Raw genomic sequence first — 24,524 nt, 5'->3', positions numbered from 1 at the left:
TTACAAGACCTATGGTCTATAGGAAAGGGGAGAACAGAAGGTGGGGCACCTGGGAGGCAGAAAGAATTCTGGGAGAAAGCCAGGTGTGGGTTAATCGCCCGGGAAGATGTGATAAGACAGACACATAGCACCTGAGCACAGGTAACTGGTTGTGTGGCAGAATGTAGCTTAAAACAGTTGGCTTATTTTAGTTATGATCTAGTCAGAGAAGAGCCTAGCTATATGGCCAAGGTATCTGTAAGTATGTTTTGGGTCTGAGTCTTATTTCTGGGAACATGGGGCAGGGAGGATGAACCGGATCTAACTTTTCTGGCCTGTGAAAGTCTAATTTTCTCTTTGAGTCTTACCCTTTCTCTTCCTATCTTTGGAAACTCCATGACTAGTGAATACACACTACTACCACGTCTTCCTAGTGAGTTCACCTCCAGCCTGCCCATGAAGCGCGGCTGACGGGACCATCTTGAGCTGTTTCTCCTGTATCAATGCAAGCAACACACATCCCTTCATACCTGTTGCTTGATCTCTGTATCCTTTCTACCCATTTACTCTCGGATCATTTTTTTTCTTTTAATGTAAAGCTGTATGTATGTGTTTGGTCTAAGTAGGGCTTATGGACGTTGGTGCAGTAGCTGGGGAGGCCAGAAGGAAATATTGGATCCCTGGGACTGGAGTTACAAGCAGTTGATGTGGGTGCTGGGAACAGCACATGGGTCCTTTCCACACGCAGTGCATGCTCTTAACTGCAGAGTCACTCTCCAGCACCTCACAGCCCTTCCTGAGAACTTAAATTGTAGACAGCTCACAGGCAGCTGCTCATCTCTGTTTTTTATTCTCCTGCCTCTGCATTCCAAATGCTGGGATTACAGGTGTAGTACCAAGCCTGGCTCCAAGTTTTCCCTCTTTTTTTTTTTTTTAAAGATTTATTTATTTATTGTATGCATGTGAGTACACTGTCACTGTCTTCAGACACACCAGAAGAGGGCATCAGATCCCATTACAGATGGGTGTGAGCCACCATGTGGTTGCTTGGAACTAACTCAGGACCTTTGGAAGAGCAGCCAGTGCTCTTAACCGCTGAGTCATCTCTCCAGGCCCCAGGCTTCCCCTCTTAATTGCAGTATTTAGTCTGTTTTAAATGATTACTGAAAGTCTGGTTTCTTTCTTTTTTATTTCCTGATCACCTTTTGAATTCAGGGATTTTTAAACTTTTTTCTCCTCAATTTATGGCCTGGCTGAAGGGAATCTGTGTCTCACGCTGCATCTTAATTAGTCCCTGGTCCTCTCATGGAAACACCTGCTGGGGACCAATGTGATGCCCTGCTTCCCATTCCTAGGCATCTGAGGAGGAAAAGTTCCTTCTTGAGTTTAGGCCTTAGCTGTCCGTGTAAGAAAGGAGAGGCAGTACCTGACTGTAGGGGCGGAACGTGGCCAGAGGTGCTGCTGCAGCTGCACTGGCTGATGCCAGACGCCACGCTCAGTGCGGCGGTGGACAGGGTCCGAGCAGCACCTCCCTCGATGTCTGTGGATGGTCCAGTTGTTTCCTGTTTCCGTATGTCCAGGAGCTGTTCGGTGTCTGGAGATACAGATGAGAAACTGATGGTGAAAAACGCCGAGTGGAAGCTTACGGCGGTCAGCAACTGACCGTCTAAGTCATCAGCCACCTAAGGGAAGGCAGCAGCAGGACTCATGACTTCAATGGCATCCACCCCAGAGCATTCCTGCTACCTCGCTGGCTGCTGTCCGCCTCCGGGATTGGCTTGGCTTCTTCTGAAGATGAAGATGTGTTTGTGCAGGAGATGCACTTTCTTTTCAAGGCTGGGAGGCTGTAGCTTGTCAGGTACCTACAACAGAACTGGGCTGAGCCTTCTTATTGGCTGCACCAGGTGACACCCACTGCTGTGCTTTGCTTATGCCACTGAGGCGTGGGGGGGCCAACTCGGCCCTTTCTTATCAGATGAGGTCAGTCCTCAACATCCCAGCCTGGGTTACTGGCTTAGACTGTCTCTTCCACTCCATTCTTTAATTGGTCTCCACGTCTCGCACTGTTTAACTCTGACCAGCTTAGACATTCACCGTCCCACAGTTCCCTCACACAGGAGATGCAGCATCTTATTTTCTGTGTCCTCTATAACAGTCAATAAACTTGACCTGTATGTAACAGGCATTCCATGGCTAACACAGAGGACACAGAGGACTCAGTACCACTGTCCCCAGCAGCTCTAAGAGCTACCCATGTAGCAACCGATCTTATCATATACAGTAGGAAATCAATACAGACAGCTCTGAGAGTGCTAGGCAGCTCCACAGTGACTCGCCAGGCTTCTGCCTAAAAGTGACATCGCTGAGACTTGCCTCTCTTACCTGATGACACTGTCGATACAGTTCATCTGCTGATAGGATGAGCTACGCTGTTCTTGCTGCAGATCGCCACCGGAGCCAGTATCCGTAGTGCTTTTATTTTTCAGTGTCTGAGAGGAAGAAAAGTCCTTCTGCTCGTCTGAAAGGAGATGGAAGGAGATACAATTCAAATGTTTAGCAGCTAGTGAGAAAATACTCAGCAAATCGTAGCAGGCTCATAACGTATGTTTATACAGTATCATGCAGTATATTTAATATCATTAAACATGAGTGTAGATCTAAATGACTGACACAGAAGTATCAGTAAAGTGAATAAGGCACAAAAGCAAGCCACACTCAAGGACTACAGTGGTATTTCTAAAACCGAGTAAAGCATGTATCTCAGGCGAGGATGACTAAGTCAACTCTGGGACGAGAAGCTGGTGGGGGACGCCCAGTGTCAGGGTAATATCACAACTGGCTAAGACACCTAAGTGCCACCTGTCCCTCCCCTTGTGCACTGCCTGGCTACTGAACACCTGTAGAGTTGGTCAGTGGGCATGGAGACCGGAATAACTGGTATCACACATATCTCATGTGCTGCAGGGTGCAGCACACAGCACTTCCTGGGCTGAGCCTCCGTGGTGACTGATGCTGTGTTCCTGCTGTCCCACATGCTGGCCACCACCAAGGGATGATAAAATGATACTGTACCGATCTGAGTTTGAACTTATCAAGTGTGCCTTGTGGCACAGGCGTGGAAAGAAGGGAAAAGCCTCCAGGCCTGAGCACTAGAGAACCGGAACCTGCTGTAAAGATGACAGAGCCCAGGAAAGGAGACAGAAAACCTGGCAAAGGCAGGACGCCCTGCAAAACAGTGCTATGGCCAGCAAGAATGGCAGGGTTCTGGAAGGCGTGCGTGATTACGTCACATGACTGATAGACCTGTGGCCTCAGCTGTGCGTGTTCTTATTGACAGACATGTCTAGCTGGCCTGGAGAGCCTATTTTTCTTAACAGGACTTCTTGAATAGCCTCATTTCAACTCTTCCCCATATCCCTCCTAAGAGCTTCTACTAGCTACACAATGATGTGATAAATCACAAAATTCACAGTGGAGAAATGCTTTTCATTGAATGAAGACTTTTCTTGCATTTTTACTGCGTTGTCACTAACCGTAGCTTTTATTTCAGGATCCAGCCCAGGATCTCAATGAATCTGGTGGTCCTATCTTAACTCTGCTGTAACCTGATCCCTGTCTTCACTTAAGTCTTCCAGTCATTTGTCAGTACAGACACAGGTCATTAAATTTGTTGGGTTATAAACCAACACTATCCTGCTGAGTTTTGTTACTCAAATTGTCCTAGCCTGAGCTATTTGTAGCTTTTCCAAGCTGCCTGCTCCCTGAGCCCTTATGATGTCTGTCTGTCTGTCTCTTGAATATTTTACCCTCTGGCCCTGGTTCCTTGTGTTAAAAAACATATATCCAGCAACCGAGATCTTGGTGTTATGGGTGTGTTGTCTATACGTGTAAGTTTTCCCAGGGGTCAGAGCTGATTTTTTAGGTCTGCATGTTAGCCCCTGTTCATCTATCATCCACCTATCCAGCTGAATGCCTCAGTTCTTCCGCATGCTTCTACCTCAATGCAGGACAATCTATCCTAGACATCCTCCTTTGATTACTTAGAACTTCTATAGTAGTGGGAAACCTTGTTTGTTCACTCTCTATCTATAGTGTCTGCATCCGTTTGTTCGACTGCAGTATGCACACAAAGTGTCTTCAGAGTTCTGCTGCTGATAAACCCACCAGCCTGGGTTCGGATTCTGTGCACGTTAGTGTTCTGTATCTGGCATCTAGTTGAAACACTTTTTCCTTCTCTAAAGCTACTGAAGCTCACCTCCTTGAGCATGTTTACGCCCTTCCTGCTTAGCAGACTCATCTGCATGTGGCCTTGGGTTCTCTCTACATCCTGGGAGGGGTTGATGTTAATGGCTCTTGGCTAACGCACGGATTCTCCCAGCTACCCCTTCGTAGGCAGCTCCTCTCCCCTTTCAGTCTCAGGATGCATCCCCATCACTGGTGGCTGGGTTTGCTTCCTGTGCTTTTAGGGTATGAAGTTTTTAGTTTTCTGGAGAACAGGATTGAGCCCAGAGCTTTGTACATCCTAGGCGAGGCTATACCACCAGCACCATGGTTTCAGTTACCCATAGTCGCTTGTCAACTGGAAACAGTTAAGCAGATGTTAACTACTCCTGTCAAACGGCACTACTGTAAACTATGTGATGATGCAACCTCGCTGTTCTGCTCCAGCCCACATGGGATGTACGGCATCTCTCTGTCCAGGGCATCCAGTCTCTGCCCTCCCAGCACCATCCTGAGCTGAGTGATTCAGCATCACCAAAAGAGCCAATTCTTCCTGAGCTCTTTAAGGTCAACAGTAGATTAACTATGTCACAGTGCCTTTTCATCTACCGTCCTTCATCCACTTTATGCGGTGCTCAGGGGTCACCTCCAATTAGTCCATTCTTTCAGAGTCTAAGGCTGTATGTTCCTCAAAGCTCACCCAGCATGGGGCAATTCAGCTGCCATGTTTTACTTGTATGGCATCAATGAAGAGTGCTATCTGTAATCAGTTATCTTTCATATCAATTAAAAATAAAACTTTTTTTTATACATTGCCCAGTAATTTTCACTCCTTAGTGTAGATGGGTTTTGTGTATCATATTTCTCCCTGCTAAGACATTCCTGGGGCTGGAGAGATATATAGCTCAGTGGTTGAGAGCGAGTACTGCCCTTTTGGAGGAACAAAGTTAAATTCCCAGCACCCATGATGGGTGGCTACAACTACCACCTGTAATTCCTGCTCCAGGGGATCCAACACCTCCATGGGCATTCACACTTGTGTGTGCATAAGTGTGTATACACACTCATGTATGCACACACACATGCATGCATTAAAATAAATCGTGAAACAGACAAAAGAAATTCCTTGGCATTTCTGGTAGAAAGTGTGCTGTCAAATTCTCAGTTGATTGGGGGATCTGATTGGGAAAGGTTTCCCACCGGGTACGGAACTCTGTGCTGACAATCTTTCCTTTGAAGGTGATGTTTCTTGTCTTCTTGCGTGTGATTTCTGGAGATGCGCTGTTACGTCTTACCTGTGCCCATTTGTCTCTTGCCGCCTTCAGCGATGTAGACTGATATGCTTTGAATCTGAAGAAAATCGTGACTGTTCTATCTTCAGCTCCTTCTTGGAGGATCCCTACCAATCCCATATATGAGAGTTTGATGTGACCCCTGGACTGGAACTTGGAACTGTTTCTGTTTCAGCCTGAGCGATCTGAGTGAGATCCAAAGCAGTCTATCTTGGAGCTTACTGATTCTTCTGGAATGTTGATGATAAGCATTTCTCATGTCTTGATTTGCTGAAGCCTTTTGATCCTACATACACGTTAACGTAAGTCTCTTCTGACTTGGGTCGCATGGATGTTTTTAAGTCACTAAGACACTTCAGGTAGGCACAGTACCTCCAGCCCATCAACGGTTCCATCGGGCCCTTCCACTCAGTTCCTCCTCAGAGCTGGCCTTGCTCCTTTGCCCACAGCCTTGCGATGTACCACTCCTAGTTACTTTACCTTGTCAGGCATTTCCACGGCTGTGTTTTGAGTCTTCTTTCAGTGACCACTTTTTCCCCTGGGAGGTGAGGTTCCCTTCTTGTCCTTCCATAAACTGCAGAACAGCAGAGCCTGAGCGGCCGTTTCCCTGGAAAGGCCGGTGTTTGGACTGACACAGGCCAGGCTTACAGTCTGTGACGATGGTTTTATGGATGCTTCAGCTCCCAAATTCCTCTAGTCAAACTCTGTGCTTTAAGTGGTGGCTGTTTTGACAGTTGTTTGAGTATCTGCTCCACTCTTGTTATCCCTCTGCATTTATCTGAGTGAGGATTTGTCTCCTGCAAGTTTGCTTGGTCCGTGTCTCCAGCTCATTTGTTCCCTAAGCCCGAGTCTTGCCTTGGATTCTAGAACTGCTATCTGCTGCTTCAGGACTCCAACGGGTGCAGAAAGGTCATGGACTTGCTGTCTTCTTCTCAGTGTGGAGAGCAATGCTCTTTACTTACTAAATGGGAGCCCTCTTGTATCCCTCTGTGAAGGGGGTCAGTGACCTTAGAAACCCCCAGGAGGTGGTGACACGCATTTAGTCCTAGCATGTCGGAGGTTGTTACAGAGGATCATTTTACCTCAGGAGTTTAGATAACCAAGTGACACTGCAAGGCTCCATCTCAAAAACATGAGGTAAGAGAGGAAACTAGCTAAGTTCTTTTTGTTGTCTGTCCTTCTGTCACAACGGGAGAGTTTTTCCTTTTGCTTTGGAGGAGGTGGGGGATTCAAGCTCCTTCTCAGGAGCAGAGCCATTGCTCTCACTGAATCCTGTCCCTTCCCTACCTTGACCCTGGACACTGCACCCTTCCATACTGTGAGAATAAACACTTCTTATTTGAAAATTACAGTCTAAGGAAAAAAATTATAGGGAAGACAGGGTATCATGTTGCAGCCATGGCTGGCCTGGAATTCTCTAGGAAGAACAGGTTGGCTTTGAACTCAATGAAGATCTACCCACCTCTGCCTCCTGACTGCAGGGGTTAAAGGTCTATACTATTACACCGGGAAACCGCAGCCATGTTGATATACTAGTACGCAATGTCCACAGCTACGGAACACGTGGACAGCCATCTGTGTTTTGGGGATGGTGAGGTTACTTATCTGTGCACGTGTGTGCACGTAGAGGTCAAAGGTCAACTCTAGGTACCAGTAATTCTCCACTTTATTTTTTGATACAGGGTCTTTCCCTGAACCTGGAGCTCACTGTGTTGGGCCGACTGGCTGGGAGTGGGTCCCTGGCATCTGCTTGTCTCTGTACCTCAGCGGCATGTGCAGCCATGTGTGGCTTTTACAGGAGTCTGAGGGGTTGGTGCTCAATGCAAATCACGGCAGACCCTTACAATCTAGTCACTGTTATTTCTGGCCTTAGAAAGCAAAGGTCACCTCTGCTATTTAAGCTCTGCATTTGACAATGATAAACACTATTATAAAAGTTACATGACCAAAACTCATGATTTCTAAAATTGTATTAAATGTCAACAAGAAAAATGAAAGACTTAGTTAGGTTAAAAAAACAATCACTGTTACTTCACATCTGAGAAAAGATTAAAATGTCAATGTTTTCCACTCCGTCTAGATCTTTCTCCATTTGTTCGAAATGACAAAAAGGGATCATTTCAATGTTTGTTATTATATGAAATGTATTAAAAATTAGCTTCTTTGGGGTTTAAATAGCTCAGAAAGGAAACAAACTAAAAATCTGATGGCATCAAAATAGTTATTCTTTATTCAAGTGTGCTGAGCTCTAATTTAAAGCCATTTCGTTTCCAAGTGTTACTGTGCAGCCAACATCGTACTGTTATCAACAATGCTACTGTTTCTCAGGTAATCAGCGAGCTGGAAAGCCTTAGCCTCATCTGCTCAGCGTGCAAGCATGTTGTTCTCTGTGAAGAGATAGATAGGAGAGCAGCCGGGGCCACTCTGCCAACTCACCACCACCCTGCGGTTCCACGCACGTCTCTGTCACTGGCTTCACTGATGATCTGGCCATCGACTCGATGTAGAGCTGTTGGCCCACATTCTTAATTTTGTTGACACTGGCATAGACCTGCTGCAGGGTCATCTTGGGGAAAAGAAGGATAAAGTAAGAGTTAAAAATGTAGACGTGTGTGTGTGTGTGCTAAAAACCACACAAACAATACATGCCAAACTTTGGGTTCTCTGAAACATGACTAAAAGCACTCCTTGCTTTAATTCCAATTCTTGCTGTGCCATGATACACTGACGCCAATCTAACTGTACTTCCAGCTATCCTTGGTATGCGGCTTTTAGAAAAGCGTACAATGAATCCAAGCATAACCTTGCAAAGGTGATTTTTTCCCTCTCTCTTTTAAAGACAGGGTGCTTACCATGTGGCCCAGCTGGTCTCAGACTCCTAACCCTCTAGCTTTCACCCCAACGACTGAAGTTTTAAGTGTGTGCCACCGAACCTCGCTCAGACTTTCTTTTTAGATATTTATCTATACCCATTTAAACCATTTTCTGAAGTAAATTGAAATCTGTAAATGACAAACAAATCCTAAGATGTCACCGGACGCAGGACCACCACTGACACGGTGCAGAGAACAGCACTGCACAAGGCCACATCTGCCACACACCTGCTCATGCTGGCCTTCCTCCGGACAGTGTCCGCTGGACTCACTCGAAGAGGTGATGCTGACGTGCTGCTCCTGTGAGCCACTGCTGCCCAGGCTCCCGTAGCCACTGGAAGCACTAGCATGGACCGGCTAGGAGGAAGGGACCAGTTCAGTTACTGTTCTGCACGTGGTGATGAGATTCACCTTACAGTTTCTAGTCTACAATCATCACAAAGCTAAGAGCTTCCTAAACGCTTCAGAGGGCGTGGAGAGGCTGATGCTGCTTGCTGGCTGCTGGTGTAAGACATTTCCTCAGTGCTTCCCTGTTCTCGGGGCAGAGCCTAACTTTTTATTCTAGGTGGGAACTATAGCAACAGGTTCTTTTAGATGCCATAATATAACTAACTGCCTTCTCTAAAATCATAAATAATAAAATGAAATAAACTTTAGTTCTTTAGAATAGACAGAACATGTGAAATAAAAAGATGGATTTTATAAAACCTCAGATACTTCATGAACTCTAGAGATTTTATAAAAGACAGTTCTGAAAACTTCTGGCCTCACATGCTATGGGACACATAGCTTATTTACTAACACAACCCCTTACTGGTTGTTCTTTTCGAAAGGTAACTTTCCTCCTTTCCCCTTACAATGACAAGAGATACTGAGACCAAACATATTGCTCTACTAATTTTAAAAACCAAATTATTAGAAAAACAAAACACTGAAGCCCAAACTCAGGAGCTGGATACGCTGCCGGCATCTGAAACAGGAAAATAATTCTTTCATTAAGAGAGAAATAATTCTTTCATTAAGGAGTCTGTCCTGTGGGGCAGCCCACTTTGCTGTGTCGAAGCGAGCACAGCCACAATGTTCTGTGCATCTCACCCAGAATAAGGAAACCACTGAACAGAGCTTAACCCACAGAAGCAAAGCGAAAAGCAAAACTGTCTGAGATGTGAAGGAAGAGAACCCTCTCTTCTCACAGTGTGTTCTTGTAGAGTCACTTCACTAAGACTGCGCCAACATAAAGCACAATTTTGGGGATGACATCTTTTTAAAAACCTCTCACTTTACCTGCAAGAGAAGTTTGTGAATTTGTTCTTGTAATTCTGCTATGTCTTTGTCGTTACTGGCTGCCTTTTTTATTCTGGTGGCAAAAACATCTTCATTTAATGGACTCCTATAAAATGCCAAGTGAAACAACACATCATGAGCCGGATTCGGTTGAAATGAAGACTAAAAGGCCCGCCAGGGGCCATGTAAAGAATTAGTTGTGTCTTGATGAAAAAAACTCCTTCACTCTAAGTACAGAAAAATGGAGTGAAAATTCCCAAAGAAACAAGCTAGATATAACAGCTCCCAACCTGCACGGTGCCGGGGATAGAACACAGGGCCCTGTACATGCTGGGGAAACACTTCACATCTAAATTGTATCCTCAGCCCTTGATTTTTGAGACAAAGTCTTGCTCCAACAGCCCAGGCTAGCCTCCTAGCTCTCTGCCTCCTGAGACCTGAGATTGCAGGCAAATAACTGGCACTGCTTAGATTTCTCGATAGCACTGATCTTTATGTAACCAGTTCAGAACTATGTACATATTGTCCATTTAGCTACCTTTTTTTTTTTTTGCTCCCAAGAGCTTCAGTAAGGACCGGTTTCAAAGTCTGACGGAGTAAACTCTGTAAGGAATCTTAAGACTCTGAAGCTGCAGAGCAGTCACAGCGAAGCTGGAGACAGCTCGCTCCGTGGTTAGTATATGCTGCTCTTCCAGAGGACCTGACTTAGATTCCCACCGCCCATGGCAGGTTGCTCAGAGTCATCTACATCACCAGCTTCCAGGCGATCTGAGGCCTCTGGTCTCCAAGGGCACCTGCACACAATCACATGCAGATATACACACCTACCTATACAGGGTTTAAAAACTAGTAAGAATAAAACTTAGAAAATTTTACATGGGCATGGTAGCACACATTTGTAATTCCATTACTCAGGAGGCAGAGGCAGGAGGATCTCTGTGAGTTTGAGGCCAGCTTAATCTATGCAGGGAGCTCCAGGACAGCCTGGGCTACGCTGCGGAGCACCTCAGCCCCCTAGTGGTGAGAAGGAGGCCTTACCAATGCTACCTTTCATCTCTTACTTCAGAGAATGTAACTTGGTCCTACTGAGATGGTGCAGTAGGCAACACTGCTTGCTGTGCAAGCCTGATGACTGGAGTCTGATCCCAGAGCCCTGGTGAGAAGATGCTTCACCTAAGATGCCCTCTGATCTCCACATGTGAATGCCCTGTTACACGACTGGTTGTTCCCCTTATACAATATACCTCACACAATAAAAGAAAAAACAAGGGCTGGAGAGATGGATGGCTCAGCGGTTAAAAGCACTGACTGCTCTTCCAGAGCTCCTGAGTTCAATTCCCAGAAACCACATGGTGGCTCACAACCATCTGTAATGGGATCAGGTGCCCTCTTCTGGTGTGTCTGAAGACAGCTACAGTACTCATATACATAAAATAAATAAATAATTCTTTAAAAAAAAAAACAAAAAGAAAAAAAAAACAAAATAAAACTTACTACCTGCATACAGTGAATGCCAACAAATTAGGACCTCCTCCTGAAAACTGTGCTGGTCTTTATAATATGAAAATAACATCTTTAAGAGTCCCTAAAGCAGCAGTTCTCACCCTGAAGGTTGCAACCCCTTAGCAAACCTCTATCACCAAAAATATTCATATTACAATTCATAACAGTGTCAAAGTGACAGTTACGAAGTAGCAGTGAAAATAATTGTATGGTTGGGGTCACCACAGCAGGAGACACTGTAGTACAGGGATTAGGAAGGCTGAGAGCCACTACTCTAACTTGTGATAAGCGTTGCTCTAATTAATTTACAAGTATCCATCCAATGGAATTATCCCTTCAAGGGGACCTTTTCCAGGTCTCCTGATTATTACGGGGAGAGGAGAGAGAAAAGGCCAGTCCAGGCACCAAGGGTTACACCTTTACCATGTCATGGAATGACCTCTTGGAACCTTGGCAGAGTGGGTACCAACGAGGAGCACTGAGTCAGACACATCACTTACGATGTGTCCGATGTGGTCCGATGGAAGAAGTCACCGAGAACTAGCAAACCCAGTGGTCCAAGAGATGGCTCCGTGGTTAAGAACGCTTTCTGCCCTTGAAGAGGAGCTGGTTTTGGTTGCCAGCGCTCACTCATGCAGCTGCTTCCCGGAGTTGTAACTCCAGTTCCAGGGGATCCAGTGCCCTCTTCGGGCCTCCACAGCCCCAGGCACATACACGCAGTCATCATACACACACGCAAGCAAAACACTTTACACATATTAAATTAAATAAATATTAACTTTTTCAAATTTAGTTTTTTCTTATGCGTATGGTGTTTTGCCCGAGTGTGTATCTGAGCACCACCTGCACGGCTGGTGCCTGCCTAGGTCAGAAGAGGGAGTTGGAGCTCCAGACCTGGAGTTACAGATCTGCAGTGCAGCTGCAGTGACCTAAAAGTTGAAACACTGCCCCAAGACTGCAATTATTGTCAGGAGGCCACAGAGTGCTGGTAGTGCCATGAGAGTAGCAAGAGAACTCCTGAATTCAGGGACTTTTTACCCAATGAAGTCCATCTTCCCATGACAAGCGACATCTGCTCTACTCACCTCTGCACCCCATAGCAGCAACTGGTGAACTTACGTTCGGACTTTATGTCGACCAATGATGAAGGAGACCTTCCGGCTCCAGGGGTTCACAAAGCTGGACCAGCTGGAATCCAGAATGACATAATCTCCGTTCTGAGTGCAGAATCTGACGGGTGAGTGTTCAAACGGAGGGTGGCCGGCATACTTTAAAACTATGGAAAGCAACAAGATGAAAAGCAAGCTGTACACAGGTGAGACTGTAAGTGCTCTGCTTCAGTTATCTGTGTGGGATATTTTTAGCACTTTAGAACAGGAAACAACTATTTTAGCAGTTTCAACACATTTCATATTTGGGTAATGGCTAAAACTCTAAGCAGAAATGAACTGTAAAGTTACAACCAATCAGTGGCAAAGAACAACCTCCATAGAGGAGCAGGCCCCACCTTTTTGGTGTATGGCAACCATCAGAGGCCGATCTTCTGGATGCAAGTATGTTAAGATCGATGTTCCAATCAGATCCTGAGGTAGGTAACCCAGCAAAGGCACTGCTCTGGGGCACAGGCACATAGCACAGGAAGCATGTTATACTGGGCAGGTAATTAAGTAGTTGTTACATACCTAAAAATACCCACCCAGGCTGGCAATATAGCTCAGTGGTAGACTATGTGCTTAGCACACGTAAGGATTCTGTCTCCTGCTCTGCAAAACAAAACATCTCCATCAAACCCTAGCCTCTCGATGAGCTCTACACAGGAAGAGCATTAATGAAAAGACACCCATTAATGTATCCAGGAAGGCAAGACCCTAAGTGCCTGTTTATGGGGAACAGACACAGGTTAAGACTGTTGTCTGTGGCCTCCTGCCATGTTTCACCAAAACCATCTCCTACAGGAAGAACAGGCTTGCAGGCTCTCTGTGAACTCAGGAGTCAGAAACTCAAGGTCCCCGCAGACACTTCCAGCACATTTCTCAGGACCCCTGTGTTCTTCACCATGCTGTCATGTGGTAATGCAGAAGGGGTTAATCATGACGTGGGCTATAAGTTTATACAGCATTAGTATACGGATTTATGTATGTATATGAATTTATGCAGCATTGGTGGACCTTGAATATCCGCCAAGAGTTAGTACACGGAAATCCTGGTCCCCCGCCCGTGGCAATCTTAGGAGGTGGTGAAGGCAAAGTCTGGTGGAAAGAAATTAGGTCACTGGGGTAACCCCTCGGGCCCTGTCTGCGTCGGCATTGGCTGTCAACTTTATAACCTGAAGAAAGTCTCAACTGTGCAAATGTCATCGTCGCACTAATCTGTGGACAGGTCTGGGAGGGATTGTCTCGACCAACCTAATGTAAGAGAGCCAGTCCACGTGTGGGCAGTGTCATTCCCTGGGCAGGTGGTCTTGGGAAGGCCAGCACAAAGGCAACTGGTGAGTCACAGAGTGAGCCAGCAGCAGCCTTCCTCCACGGTGCCGACATGCAGGCTCCTGCCCTGACTTCCCACTGCTTTCTGGGGCCATGAAGTGAGGAGATTCACCTCACCATCTGCTCCCCACCACGATGCCCTCTCCCACCACAGGTCCCGAAGCAATGGAGCCCAGACAAGTGACTGTGGCTTGAACTGGGAGGTGAGTAAACCTCTTTCCTCTTTAAGAGTTGGCCCTTTCCAGTATTTTTGACAGTAACAAGGGCTGATGGACAAAAAAAGGGGATTAGTAATTGGATACACTGTAATGTCGAAAATCACACACAGTATCAAAGGGCAACTAGCCTCCAGAGGACTCGCAGAAGTCTGTTCAGGGTAAAGAAGCCTTGTAAGGATGACTTAGACAAGCCAGGCTCTATTAACAGTGTCTGGGCTTCGAGTTATACTAATGCACGGACTCAGTCTGATTTCTCAGATTTTCAAATTTCAAGAATAAATAGGATTCTAACATAAATTTGTGTATGTGGGGGTCGCATACACTACTGTGACATCAATGTCTGTTTTATCCAGACAGAAATACTGAAGACCAAGGGCTGGAGAGATGGCCCAGCAGGTGAGAGCACTCCAGCTCCCCCAGAGGACCTGAGTCAGATTTCCAGAACCCACATGCTCACAACCATCACCCGAGGCTCTCTTTTGGCCTCTTTAGAGGTTCTCCACATGTGGTACAGATACACGCTCAGATAAAACAGCCAGACACATACATATTTTTTTTCTAAAAAAATACTGAAAAACAGCAATAGGCACCATCTGTTCTCACTATGCAAAAACCATTTTTAATTGCCTTGAAAAAGGCAATGTGAGTTCAAAACCAGAAAAATCCTTTAAACAAAGCTCTCCTCCTCCTCCTCTTCCTCCTTTTTTTTAAAGTATGCTCTCTTCTTTTTTTCCTTTTTGGTCTAATTATAATAATAAGCATGAATTGATTTGAACAACATCTGTCAAATGGAAATACCACTAAAGTAAATGCTAAGAGATTTGAGTCTTAGTCAGGCGTGGTGGCGCACGCCTTTAATCCTGGCACTTGGGAGGCAGGGGCAGGAGGATTTCTGAGTTGGAGGCCAGCCTGGTCTGCAGAGTGAGTTCCAGGGCAGTCAGGATTGCACAGACAAACCATCTCAAAACCACCCCACCTCAAAAGAGAGACTGATTCTTGGTCCTAAGCAGAATACAGTCAGATGGTTTTGGTGAACTGGTCCTTGGCTTATATAAAAATAAGAACACTAACTCTCGTCCCACCTATGGCTCAAGTAAGATATCATGTAAATGACTTTAAAAATACAACACACGAGGTGTTTACACTAAAATTCAACCAACTGGCACAGTGAGAAGACTTAACAGTTACCTGTTAAGTACTTGCCACCACGCCTGCTGGAGTGAACTGGATCTGAGACCCAATGCCAGAAAAGTGCCCCTGACCTCCATGTGTGCATGGCAAATACACACATAAACAAACAAACGAACGAACACATAAATGTAACTTGAAATATATTTAAGAGGACTCAATCTAAGCTGGATTGTAACCAGCCGGAGCCATGCAGGCAACCTCATAGTCTGTCCCAGGGTACACAACAGCACATAACACACACATAGCTCAGATCTCTAGTAAGTTAAGTACCTTGGTTTGTCTTCAGAAACAAATCTCTTTTAGACCCGATAAAGTATTTACCTTTCATCTACTTCAAGAAACACACATCCTGGAGTGTGTGTTGTGGTAAAAATTCTTTTATCTACAGGGATTCGAGGAGCTATTAAAAAAGGAGAAAAACTGATTAAGGCTCAAACATCCAATTAACCATCTACCCAACTAGCTACTGAACATACAAGGAGGGAAAAAAAACCCCATATGAAATGGCAGAAATCTAACTCAGATGAATGACTGGTCTGGGGTCAAAGCTACAACACAATGAGATGTTTCATTCCTAATGTGATTTAAATGAGGTCAACCTACGATGGCTACACTCTGGTTACTTTTACATCCAGAAAGACTGCTGCACCCTAAACAGCTGGTTTCTTCATCTTAACTGCTACCTGTCAGAGCTGGAGCGAGGGAAGCTCTGGACACGCGACGGTGGCCAGCTCTCCAAGTGGCTCAGAAGCAGTGCTACATGATAAAACTGGTATCTCTAAGCCAGCAAGCTCTGCTCTAAACATGCACAGAAACATGGCTTACCTCAGTCACTTGCGCATGCTTTCAGCTGCAAGACACTTAAGTGAATACATCAAAGCCCCACTGCTTGGAGGTAACCAGGATCACACAGCATGCACACATTTCGGCTGCTGCGGCTACAGTGCTTCATCCCAGGCCACGGTTACAGTACTGTTGGGGTTTTCCTTATCGTTTAACACAGTGGTTCTCAACCTTCATAATGCTGAGACCCGTAAATACAGTTCCTCATGTTGTGGTGACCCCAACCATACAGTTATTTTCATTGCTACTTCATAACTAATTTTGCTACTGTTATGAACTGTACGTAGATATCTGATATGCAGGATGTCTGACAAGCAACCCCTATAAAAATGTAGTTCAGCTCTCAGAAGGGTCATGACCCACAGGTTGAGAACCACTGGTTTGATATGTAACTCTATGGTTTTATTATTTCCTTAAAAATATATTTTTGTGCATAGGTGTTTGTCCTTCACGTATAGGAGGAGGCCAAACAGGTTGTAAGCTACCCCAGACTATAGTTACAGACTGCTGTGAGCGACCATGTGGGTGCTGAGAACTGAACCCATGTCCACTGAAGTGCAGTCAGTGTTCTCAACCGCTGAGCTCTTTTAGCCCCTTGTCCTTTTTTTTTTTTTAATATAATTATTCTTTTTTGATCACTGTGCCCCTGAACTAATTCTCACCATGGTCCTATGTTTTTATGGAGACTTTTGAACTGGGTGGTAATTTGTAGAAAAGCACATATCATGTCTCATAAGAACCAACTATGATTTTAAGTATTAAGATGGAAGCTGCTGCTATTTAGAAGTTTAGAAATGTATTTCTGTTTACTGAATATATATACTGAAATTTCTGGAAGTTTCCAAACACTTCTATAATATAATGTCTTGTCCCCTCCACCAACTGACCAGGACCAATCCCAGGGCCTTGCGGTTACACAGCCAGACAAGCATTCTACCACTGTGCTATACCTCCAGCTTTTGGTGAGACAGGTATTCACTATGTGGGCCAGGCTATCTCTGAACTTGTTATGTAGCCCAGGGCACACATGCCTCAGTCCCTAGAACATGTGCTTCCTGGCAAATTCAACCATTCTTGTGGCCTTTTCATGTAATAATGATTTTTGTGCTACTGTTTCATACATGGCAGATATAAAAGGCCATCGAACAGGTCACCAACAGAGATGGGAATAAAGTACTGTGTGTTTATCTGAGTGTGAGGATATCCACAGCCCGGGAGGCCACACCGGCAGGGATGACTGCACAGAAGACAAGGTCAGCAAACACCAGCACATGCTTCCCGAGCTTATGACCCGGACTGGAAACTGAAGCAGTCCTCTGTCCTAGACCTACAGACGCTGCTATCCCCACACTGCTGTCTGAACACCGGCATTCTGCATCTTACAGACAGCGGGGCTTACTTACTGACTTACCTTCGTAACCAGAGTGAATCTTTTCAACCAGTGTTAGACAGCAAGGCTCTGGTTCTGGCTGGGCAGCGCTATGTACATGAACCAAATGGGGGAGGATCCGGAATGGGGAGTAAAGCCTCTTCTGCTCTCTGTCTCCTCCGCCTCCACTGAAGAGAGCAAAGGTGATTAGTGTCCGTCCGGGCGCACTCAGCCCGCTGTAGACAGGCTGGTGAATGCTCCGCAGTAATTCCCAAGGCAGAAAGACCCCAGTCTAAAACGTTTAGAGGCGTCTGTTTTCCTAATGGGAAGTAGCTGGAAATCTCAGTCTCCCCCGGGCAGGTACGCACCCACCCACTCTTCACTGTGTAAGAAGTTTCAGGGGAGCTGTTTACATCACTGTCGATCACCCCACAACTGCCTCATGGCTGTGCCCCAAACTCCCAGCTTTTACTCTTCTCCTGTGAGGCACACCAAGCACTACTAAGTAGAAAATGGGGTCCCATGTGGTCACATGGCCAAACCTGACTCTAAGGTACCCCTCTTCCCCCTTTGAAAGAAGGGACAGTCTCAGAGCTTCTTTAGCTACTTCCTTGGCTGCTGCAAGCACTGTCCTGCAAAATGCCTGGCTGGGAAAAGGGGGCGCTAGGACTCAGCTGCCCAACCTAACCTCTGGAACAGAGCCTGGTCCCTTCTCAGTTCTCACCAATGACAGCTCTGAGGACGAGCAAAAAACGGTGTCTACTCTGTTGCTAGGGGGACATGCCACCATCCTGCAGAGTCTTCATGTTCAAATGTGAGCCCCTTTCCTCTTTATTTGCAACCAAGCCTCTCTCCTAAAATAATCTACATTAGTAACCCCTACTCCCAAGGCCGTCAGAGCTCCAGAGCCATCCACCGTGTGGCAGCTCCCTCACCCCATGGGCCTGCTTCCTACTTCAGTCATTTGGATGAGGGCCTTTCTCTAACCAGACAAGAGTTCATGCTTTTATCTGTCCAGCTTCCCTCCAACTGCTGTAAGGACTCTTTCAGGCCAAGGGTTCTAAGCCATTTATAGACATTTGCCCTAGACATTAACTGCTGACCTGTACCTCTAAGTAGAATAGGTTCTCACACAGTCTCAGTGTAGACCTCAGATTAGCCCAGACACAGCTAAGCGCCTTTCCAAGAAAGTGCTTTTGCTCTGTGCTCCTGGGCCTCAATTATCTGCACCCAAGATTCCTACTGCTATCTCTTACTCCCTTGTGTATCATGCCCCAGTTCTGACCCATTAATAAATCCTGGAGAAGCATCCAGATAGTTTTCTTCTACCACCTCATCAGCCTGGTCTTACAACCCAAGCCGGTCGCTGCTCTCTCTGGCTGGTGGGTCTTTCAAAGCATCTCTCTCTACATAGCATCCCACAGTCCTTTCCAATGCAAAATATGCCTTCCTAATAAATGAACCCCTATTTCTGTCCGCTGGAAAGTCCTGCAAACACTGGGAGCCCTGCAATGAGGACTGTCCCCTTGCCTAGACTGGGTCTCAGAGGCAGCACCGTTTCCCTTTCCCTGGAACAGGGGACTCCTTGAGAAGTGACAACTTTTGAGTCTGGGGTAACAAAGTCTCTGTTCAGTACGGGGGTGCCTCATGACTAGAGCAGAGGAGGCTGCCAAGGATCATGTGGGTACTGTTACAGGGGCGGCGCGACCACCCTACTGCTCAAAGGCGAGCAACTTCATCATGATAAAAGTGAACGGTAACTCCGTCTTTTAGAAGCACATCCTAAAACACTAATGGAGGGGATGTTTGAGGTCTGGGATGAGGAAGCAGACGGGGAAGAACTGGAGGAGGTGCAGGTGGCACCGGGTTGGCCAATCAGAACATACGGGTTTGCAGTATTATTTTCTCTGCTTTTGTTAGGTTAAAAAGTCCTAAGGAAAAGGGTTGAAGATAATCAATCGCAACCAAACACTTGTTTCTGAAAGCGACGTTCCCTGTGGTTTGGTCCCTGATTTCTCATCTGCCCTCTCCCTCCCCTTTGGCAGTCAGGGTCCACCCCAGTGCATCTCTGCTCCTACCACGTGGAACACACTTCCTCAGGGACTTCCTCACACTTGCCTGGCTTACCCTACCTTCCTCAGGTCTCTGGCAGCAGCTGGGATCCCTCAAAGAGGGCTTCTTTCATCACTATCACAGTGCGGATGTGCTAGTTTCAGGTGCCATGTACTGAGAGCAAAGCAAGGCTCCTGGAGGTCATGGGAGCACTATGTGGGAGCACTTCTCCCAGGAAGGCAGTAATGCAGTTTCTGCCGAGTGGGTTTGCCCTGGTGAGAGCTGGCTGCTGTGGTGTCTGGCTCCCTCTGTCTTTTTGACCATGCCTCTTTGACTTTTGTCATGAGGCCATTACCAGATGCCAACAGACTCTGGCTTTATGCTCTCCAACTGTGAACTCTCCAACTGTGAGCCAAAATGAGTAACTTTTCCCTTACAATCCACCCACTCTTAGATACTCTGTTACAACAATAGAAAACAGACAAAATGACTCTGCATAAAACAGCAGTTTTTCCCTTGTTCAGAATTTTTTGTCAGTGGGCACACTTACATTTATGTATTATTGTTTTACTAACTCCAAAATTTAAGTACAAGATATAGCGGGACTTTCCGGACCCAGCAGCGGTATAAATAATGACATGAGACTTCTACACAGTTTAACTTAGGCCTTTTGCTTGGAAAATCTCCCAGGTCAATCTTTTGCTTGGACAATCTCCCATCTAACTTGACCGTCTTACACATAACCTGCCGAGTGGCTAGCTTTATACCTTTCTCTGCTTCACTCTGGTCCATTTGCTCCGTGTCCACTTTCTGAACACCCCCCAGTCCCACCCCTCCCCACTTCTGTTTTCTTCTCCCAGTGACCCTCTCTTTACTTCCCGCACCACTATTGGTCAGCAGCTCTTTACTACAACCAATCAGCAGCGAGACAATATCTGCTAGGCCTCTAGATTGCCTCTTGGCATAGGGGGCTGTCTGACCTTCATGTACATAAGCAGGTATGGAAGGACAGCTGTTTACAACTATAAGGTCACTGATGCACCAAAGAAATGACAGTACCAATATCCTGCCAGCACTTAGCTCTCTGCCAGTATAAAATTAACAACTGAAAATACAGAGACACACCTTTCACACAATGTAAAAAAAATGTTATCCCAACACCTGGGGAGAAAACTATTGCTTTGATTCAGGTAGGACCTGAAAGTATTCACTGTAACAATGCACATGTCACTCACTGCCTTTCAGGTGTGTTCTTGTGAACGACTCAGTAGCCGGGCAGGCCCCTCCCACCTGGTGACCGTTGTTCCTGTTAGGTGATCCCTCCTCCCTATGCATACAAATACTGTTAGCTCAATTTTATGGCCTCTCTGGTTATCTGCATTATAAACATTTTTCCTCCTGTAACCATCTGGAGTAGTTACTACCTTCAATACTGATATTAAATAACTGTGACACTGTAAAATGTTTTTTCTTGCCGGGAATGGTGGCACACACCTTTAATTCCAGCCCCGGGGAGGCAGAGGCAGAGGCAGGCGGATCTCTGTTTGAGGCCAGGCTGATCATCTACAGAGTGAGTCCCAGGACTACACAGAGAGAACGACTCTCAAAAACAAACAAACAAACCAAGTTTTCCCTAGGAAAGCAACACCGCAGTAGTGAAGTGGGTGACAACTGCCTACAAGAAATTGATTCCTGTTAAGGTCTGGTCAGTTTTCGTCTAGATCACTTTTTTTTTTTTTTTAAAGCCCTACTATTAAAAATTCTACAAACTGAGAAGTAGGCATGAGGAAATCTTATAAACTAATTTAAATGTGACTGAACTGAAAAGCAAAAAGCAAGCAAACAAAACAGGGCCTGAAGTACGCTTGCTGTAGTTTACTTCAAACCACGGGCTCTGACGGCATAGGGCCGGCGATTATCTTTCAGTGTTTCTATTTTTTGTCTAAATTCACAAATTCACATAGCAACACTCAAGAGGTTTTGTTGTTGTATCTAAAACAGAATCTAGCTGAATACAAAGGAACCACCGTAAAGGGTGAACAGAAATTAGAGACTGAGCCACATTTTGAGCCTCTGCGGTTTTTTTACTTACCAGATTCTGCAGAAAAAGGGTTTCGCTGGTGCACATTCATACTGCGAGGCTAGAAAGAGAGAGAGGTGACGATCGATCGCCCTGTCCCTCCTGGGGTGGCTCCCCAGTGATGCAGTCCTGACCCTCAAGTGCTCCTGGGAGGTGTTCCCTCACCTGTGAGAGTCCGACTGGACTCTCCTTCATGTGCCCACACCTGTCCCTCACAGCAAGCACATGTGCTATTTCTAACGTCACTGTGATGACCTGATGGCACTACTTTGGGGCCTGCAGTCTGGCCCACTGTAATAGTTGGGGAAATCTGGAATATTTTCAGATCTCAGTTCTCTGAAGTGTAAATGTGATTGTTTTCCTCCGCTTTAGGTCTAACCTTGGGGAATTTTTCCTACAATTTTTTTCATGTATGATCCTCTATGACTCTCAGGTACTGCTAATGTCATCTCTAGACGGCTAGGCCAATCCTCTGCGGCCTCATGTTTTCTCTCCCTCAGGCCAGCGGTTCTCACCGGCCTTTCTTAAATACACAGTGACAGCCCAAAGGTAAACGTTGTTTTTTGTTTTGTTTTTTGTTTTTCCGAGACAGGGTTTTCTCTGTGTAGCCCTGGCTGTCCTGGAACTCAACTCTGTAGACCAGGCTGGCCTCGAACTCAGAAATCCACCTGCCTCTGCCTCCCAAGTGCTGGGATTAAAGGCGTGTGCCACCACTGCCCGGCAAGGTAAATGTATTTTAGAGTCAAACGAGGAACCTTTTGCCCAAACATTTGCCCAAATGTTTCAGTAAAAAGACCTAAGCTACTGAACTATGAGAAACTGTTAAAATACATACATCTTTATTAACATAACCAGTGAGAATCCCAGGATCCAAAATACCGCACAGGGCTATGTGCCTGCACTTCTAAGGGTCATCTGAAGAATCAGAAAACTGCCTCTTGCTCACACCACTTACACGTTACATCAGGCTTCCATGTTCACCACAAGCCACTGCAGAACCATGAGCTGGACTCGGTGAGCTCAGGGGACACAAGCCCAGAAGGTGCTCAACAAGCTGAGAATGTGTGAGTTCTTAAGAAGCATCAGGCCAGGCGTGGTGGCACACGCCTTTAATCCCAGCACTCGGGAGGTAGAGGCAGTCGGATTTCTGAGTTCGAGGCCAGCCTGGTCTACAGAGTGAGTTGTAGGACAGCCAGGGCTACACAGAGAAACCCTGTCTCGAAAACAAAACAAAACAAAACAAAACAAAACAAAACAAAACAAAACAAAGAAACCTCAGATCCTCCCTCGAGGTCTACAGAACTGACACTGAGCGGAAATAGCATCCTGTGTCCTTTTCCTCACAGGAAGAAGAGCCTGAAGCAGGTGAGCAGCGGGTTACAGCTAGAACGGGCCTGGAGCTTAACTGCTCTCAGTTGAAGCTTGAACCTGAGATGGACACAGCAGAAGCACGGTATCTGAGGTAAACTGATGTATACTGTGTCTGCATGGCAGAAGTGATCATTTCAGCGTATATTAAAGTTTTAGATGGAATGAAGATATCATAGCAACAATTAACCAGCAAAGAGCAGAAAGGATGAAGGTGCAAGCACTGTTAAAGAAAAAAACAAAACAAACCTAAAAAGAGACGGCAAACGCTTCTAGCCTCCTAGCATCTAGAACAGTTCCTGGCCACACGTTATCATGGAGTGTTTTTAGGATGGGTGATTAATGAAATGAGAAAACCAAACGCAGACAACTGAAGGTTGAGAATGGGCATTCAGGAAAGGAAGGTAAGCAATACTAGGATCTTTAGGGTGGGAAAGGAGAGAGAGAATACAGTTAGACGAAAGGAGCCTGGGTTGAGTATTAAATTGTAAAAACCAGAAAAGTAGCGGCTGAGAGATGACAATGCAACAGTCTGTTTCTCGTTCTCCCATTCCTCTAATCCCTGAACTTAAGCATGACTGGAGATGGTAAACCTTGTGCTACACTTTTTTTGGGGGGGTTTCACGATGTGGATGACAATGGCCTTGAAGTCCCATCCCGCCTCATCCTCCAGAGTGCGGGGATGAGCGCTGTGCTCACCTCTTCTCTAACAGAATAAACGGAATCGCTTTTAAAAAGTAAGTACAGGAGAGCGAGGGAGAAGCCGCAATGGTAAAGACGCTGGCTGTTCCTCTAAAGGGCCCAGATTCAATCCCCTGCACGTACACGTTAACAACCATCTGTAACTCTAGTTCTAGGGGGAATCTAATCCCCTCTTATGGCTTCCATGGGCCCTGAAACCCATGTGGTGCACAGGCATTTAAGCAGGCAAAACACCCATACATATAAAAAAAAAAAACCTTTTAAAACAGATAAAGTGATGCTGGGGATATAGTTCAGTCAGCAGAATGCTTGCCTAGCCCCATGAAACCCTAGGTTCAATCTCCAGCACTGCTAACGGTGGCTTGGTGGTATCTGCCTGTAATCTCATCACTCGGGAGCAGAGGTAGGAAGATCACAGTTTAAGGCCATATTGGCTGTAAGGCAAGTTTGAGGATAGCCTGGGCTACAACAAACAGACAACAGAGAAAAGAGACTGAGATAAAAGAAAAGGCTGATTGATGCATGTGGTATATACTGAGCTCTTTAAGAGATGATTCACAAACAATGTAAGGAGCAATGAGCGACTTTAAAAAGAAAATCACACGGACAGAATGTCACAGAGAAAACTGTGGCCAGGCAGATCTGTTCAAGTAAACCAACAATTCTCGAGGCAACCAAGTTATGGATCCATGAACTTTCAGGGGCCAGAAAAAGGGAATTGGAGCTCTCAGAATCTTACCTATAAAGTCACATCTATTAGACAAAGACATCATGGAGTCAACACAAGAAGAAAGTATGTCCTTCTAATTCAGAGGGAAGAGAGCCTGTACCAACCAAAGCTATTTTTTCATACAAAGTATGTGAAATCTCACTAAGTAAAAAAGAAATGCATTGGTCTGTTAGTTATTAAATGATAAAAATACTATTTTGCTGTGCTCTTTTAAAAAAGAAGAAGAAAGCCTATAGTTGTGGTACATGTCTTGAAATCCACACTCAGGCAAAGATGGGCACATCGCAGAATTTGAGGCCAGCCTGGTCTACAAAGCAAGTTCCAGGACAGCCTTGG

The 24,524-nt window shown here is 45.7% G+C and overlaps 1 protein-coding gene across 10 annotated transcripts in view; it reads right to left on the bottom strand.

The window, feature by feature from the left end:
• The window catches only part of Per3 (period circadian regulator 3), a 70,953-nt gene that overhangs the window by 42,803 nt on the left and 3,626 nt on the right, over positions 1 to 24,524 (bottom strand). For all 10 annotated transcript variants that reach the window (XM_085838562.1, XM_085838561.1, XM_029475735.2 and 7 more), the window contains exons 5-15: positions 21,401 to 21,449; positions 17,299 to 17,444; positions 15,366 to 15,444; positions 12,660 to 12,766; positions 12,272 to 12,428; positions 9,650 to 9,755; positions 8,594 to 8,722; positions 7,929 to 8,058; positions 2,362 to 2,497; positions 1,726 to 1,841; positions 1,406 to 1,573 (exon numbers count right to left, since the gene is read on the bottom strand). In XM_085838562.1, coding sequence (XP_085694688.1) covers positions 1,406 to 1,573; positions 1,726 to 1,841; positions 2,362 to 2,497; positions 7,929 to 8,058; positions 8,594 to 8,722; positions 9,650 to 9,755; positions 12,272 to 12,428; positions 12,660 to 12,766; positions 15,366 to 15,444; positions 17,299 to 17,444; positions 21,401 to 21,449 — 1,323 coding nt within the window. The remainder of the gene's footprint in view (positions 1 to 1,405; positions 1,574 to 1,725; positions 1,842 to 2,361; positions 2,498 to 7,928; positions 8,059 to 8,593; positions 8,723 to 9,649; positions 9,756 to 12,271; positions 12,429 to 12,659; positions 12,767 to 15,365; positions 15,445 to 17,298; positions 17,445 to 21,400; positions 21,450 to 24,524) is intronic.

Source organism: Mus caroli, unplaced genomic scaffold, assembly GCF_978045245.1.
Source record: "Mus caroli unplaced genomic scaffold, Mus_caroli_1 scaffold_6, whole genome shotgun sequence".
NCBI classification, from domain to species: Eukaryota; Metazoa; Chordata; class Mammalia; order Rodentia; family Muridae; genus Mus; species Mus caroli.
The sequence above is the reverse complement of the archived record's forward strand: the minus strand, read 5'-3'. Positions and strand labels throughout refer to the sequence as shown.